The 2,962-nt window shown below is 41.3% G+C and overlaps 1 protein-coding gene across 1 annotated transcript in view; it reads left to right on the top strand.

The window, feature by feature from the left end:
• The window catches only part of rpf2 (ribosome production factor 2 homolog), a 7,305-nt gene extending 4,911 nt beyond the window's left edge, over positions 1-2,394 (top strand). Inside the window, exons 8-10 of the mRNA XM_016498314.1 lie at positions 100-202; positions 276-420; positions 2,065-2,394. Of these exons, the coding sequence (XP_016353800.1) occupies positions 100-202; positions 276-420; positions 2,065-2,247 (431 nt within the window). The 3' untranslated portion in view covers positions 2,248-2,394. The remainder of the gene's footprint in view (positions 1-99; positions 203-275; positions 421-2,064) is intronic.
• The last annotated feature ends 568 nt before the right edge of the window (positions 2,395-2,962 follow it).

Raw genomic sequence — 2,962 nt, forward strand, 5'->3', positions numbered from 1 at the left:
TGTGTGAGTGTGAGTGTGAGTGAGAGAGTGTGTGAGAGAGTGTGTGAGAGAGTGAGTGTGTGTGTGCTGCACACAGGACTGAGTGTCTCTCTCTCTCAGATTTCTTCTGTGGGCCGCGTGTGTCTGCGGTGCGTCTGGCTGGACTTGAGCACGTGCTTCACTTCACAGCGCTGGAGGGCAAGATCTACATGCGCAGCTACAAGTAAAAGCCCATCCGTCCGTCAGATGGCTGCATCACTCCTGTCGCTCTCCTGACGCTCTGCTTGTGTTCACAGAGTGCTGCTGAAGAAGTCCGGCTGTCGCACGCCCCGGATCCAGCTGCAGGACATGGGCCCTTCCTTTGACTTCGTCATGAGGAGAAACCACATGGCCTCAGACGACCTGTACAAAACCGCTCACAGACAGCCCAGAGGAGTGAAGGTAGCACAATCACACTCACTCACTCACACTCACTCACTCACTCACTCACTCACTCACTCACTCACTCACTCACTTATTTCCATGGCTTTCTAACATTTACAGATGGAGAATATACCTGTGAAATGTAAGTTATGCATTCAGGAAGACAGCACACGCAGCCTTTCTGTCAGAGCATATGAAGGGCCGAGCCGCTTAAACTAATATGAGAAACCAAACTATAAACTATGTCTTACCAGTTTTTAAAGGCCTTAATATGAAGCTTGTCACATGTTTAGAACAAATTGGATTATGCACTTTCTCCGCAGCAGTTCAGTCTGTGTCCTCCGCTATATTTTCAGATGCACTCGTATCAAACTACTGTATATCGATATAAACGGTATTGCCTCATATCGAATCGCTTATAAAGAAAATATCGATATATCGTACAAACTCGATATACTGCCCAGCCCTAATATATTAATTTGTATAATTCCCTTAGCACTCTTTTAAAACCTTGTAGTTTTCTGCCGTGTTTTCACACTAAACGAAACTACTCTGCTGCTGTGCGCACATGAGAGTGTTACTGAAAACTGTGCTTTATTCTGGACAGTATTAAAGGGGTCCTATTATGCTTTTTTACTTTTTCAACTTTAGTTAGTCTGTAATGTTGCTGTTTGAGCATAAAAAAGATCTGCAAAGTTACAAAGCTCAAAATGTGTTTTTCGAACAACCTAGTATGAGAGCCTGTTCTAGTACACCCCCAAAACAAAATCGAGACTTTGTAAAAGAGCATAATAGAACCCCTTTAATTGATCCCGAGTTGTTCAAAGCACAGTAATCGAATACAGTTGTAATGATAATTAAAATATGAAAAGATAATACTAACCGTGGGGAGTTTTATCATGATTTCTCGTCAAACCGGTAATCGTTACATCCCTATAAACGAATCCCGATACAGTTGGGGGAGTTTTCACATTTAAAAAAAAATTGATTTTCTCACAATATTGAAGACAAATTATAAATGAAACGGGGTTCTTTTATTATTTCTCAGTCAAAATGCTGCACATTTCTTTGTGAAATTGACATGCGTCAAATAACAAGTGCAATTTTAAAACAAATCTCAAATCAAATAAATGCATATAAAGGAAATCTCTTCATACAAGCAAAGGCTTTGCCTGTGCTCTCTCCATTTAAACTCCGAGGCACCCGCTGCAGACATGATGTAAACTAGACTACATTTCAAAATGTGAAGCAAGAACTGAGTGCTCTGAATGTAGGTTTGTGAAATGATGCTAGAAAACACATCTGCATGCACAAGAGAGAAACAGCAGGTGGGCTAAATGAGAGGCAGATTCTCTCTCTGACAGACAGCAGGTGGCGCTGATGAAATGTCCATGCTTTTTGACAAAACTAAAAAGATGCCATTTTCTAATTTTTCTGCTTTTAGTGTTAAATTTAAAAAAAGGAATGCGTGACGTTCAGGGTCCCTCACCTCAGAGCTGTTTTTCTGTCAGGTTAATGATACTGATGTTCTCAAACAGAGACCCGAGCGCTTTAGATTGAGATCAGACATCATCAGGATCAGTGAGTAGAGACAGAAAACCTCCTCTGGTCCTGATGTCAGTGCGGATCCGTGATCCTTGTGTGCTTCTGTTTCACTCGCAGCCCAAGAAGAAGAAGAACATTTCCCACGATGCTTTCGGCACCAGACTGGGCCGCTTGCACATGCAGAAGCAGGACCTGGACAAACTGCAGACGCGCAAGATGAAGGGCCTGAGGAAGAGGAGGGGAGAGCAGACGGCAGAGACGGCGGCGGCGGCGGCCAAAGCCCCGCGGACGGACGAGTGACACCGCAGACGACTGGAGAGCAGAGAGAGAGAGAGAGAGACGCTTCCACTGAATTCAGTCCTTGCTTTTCCCGCAAGCTTAATATTCTGACCCAATGAAATTTCATTGAGATTTTCCTACAAAATAATAAAATGCATTTAATTGATATTCTAAGGTTGGCATCTCTGTTTTGTTTTTAGACAGAACAAGTTAGACTAGTTAGACCTGGGAAACATTTACCGTTTATTTTACTGACAGCTCGAGGTCTCCGCAGGAAAATAAATCTGCTTATGGTAGTTTACGCACTGAGAAACATGTTCAGGTTTTCATAGAAACAGAAATGAGCCTGTAAGCTGAGTGGTGATGAGAGTAATTTCATCAGACTCCTCAGTGTGTTACTCTCATCAGTACTGGACGCTGCTCCACAGTAACAGCAGATACTGGAAGTCAGGATCAAATGCTGTATAAAACAATCATTTTGTTGAGGACCAATGTGCAGGCTTTGTTTGCAGTATAAATGAATGAATTTATTTATTTTTTTTAAACAGAGGTGTCTTTAATTTTCCATTCCAGATAATTCTCAAAAAATCATTTGACTTACAAAATGTATGACTTACAAAATGATGTTTTCAGTTTTGGTTCAGTTTGTGTGTGTATATATATATATGTATATATATATATATATATATATATATATATATATATATGTATGTGTGTGTATGTGTGTGTGTGTGTA

The sequence above is a fragment of the Sinocyclocheilus anshuiensis genome, unplaced genomic scaffold (assembly GCF_001515605.1).
Source record: "Sinocyclocheilus anshuiensis isolate Anshui unplaced genomic scaffold, SAMN03320099.WGS_v1.1 scaffold1452, whole genome shotgun sequence".
Taxonomy (NCBI): Eukaryota; Metazoa; Chordata; class Actinopteri; order Cypriniformes; family Cyprinidae; genus Sinocyclocheilus; species Sinocyclocheilus anshuiensis.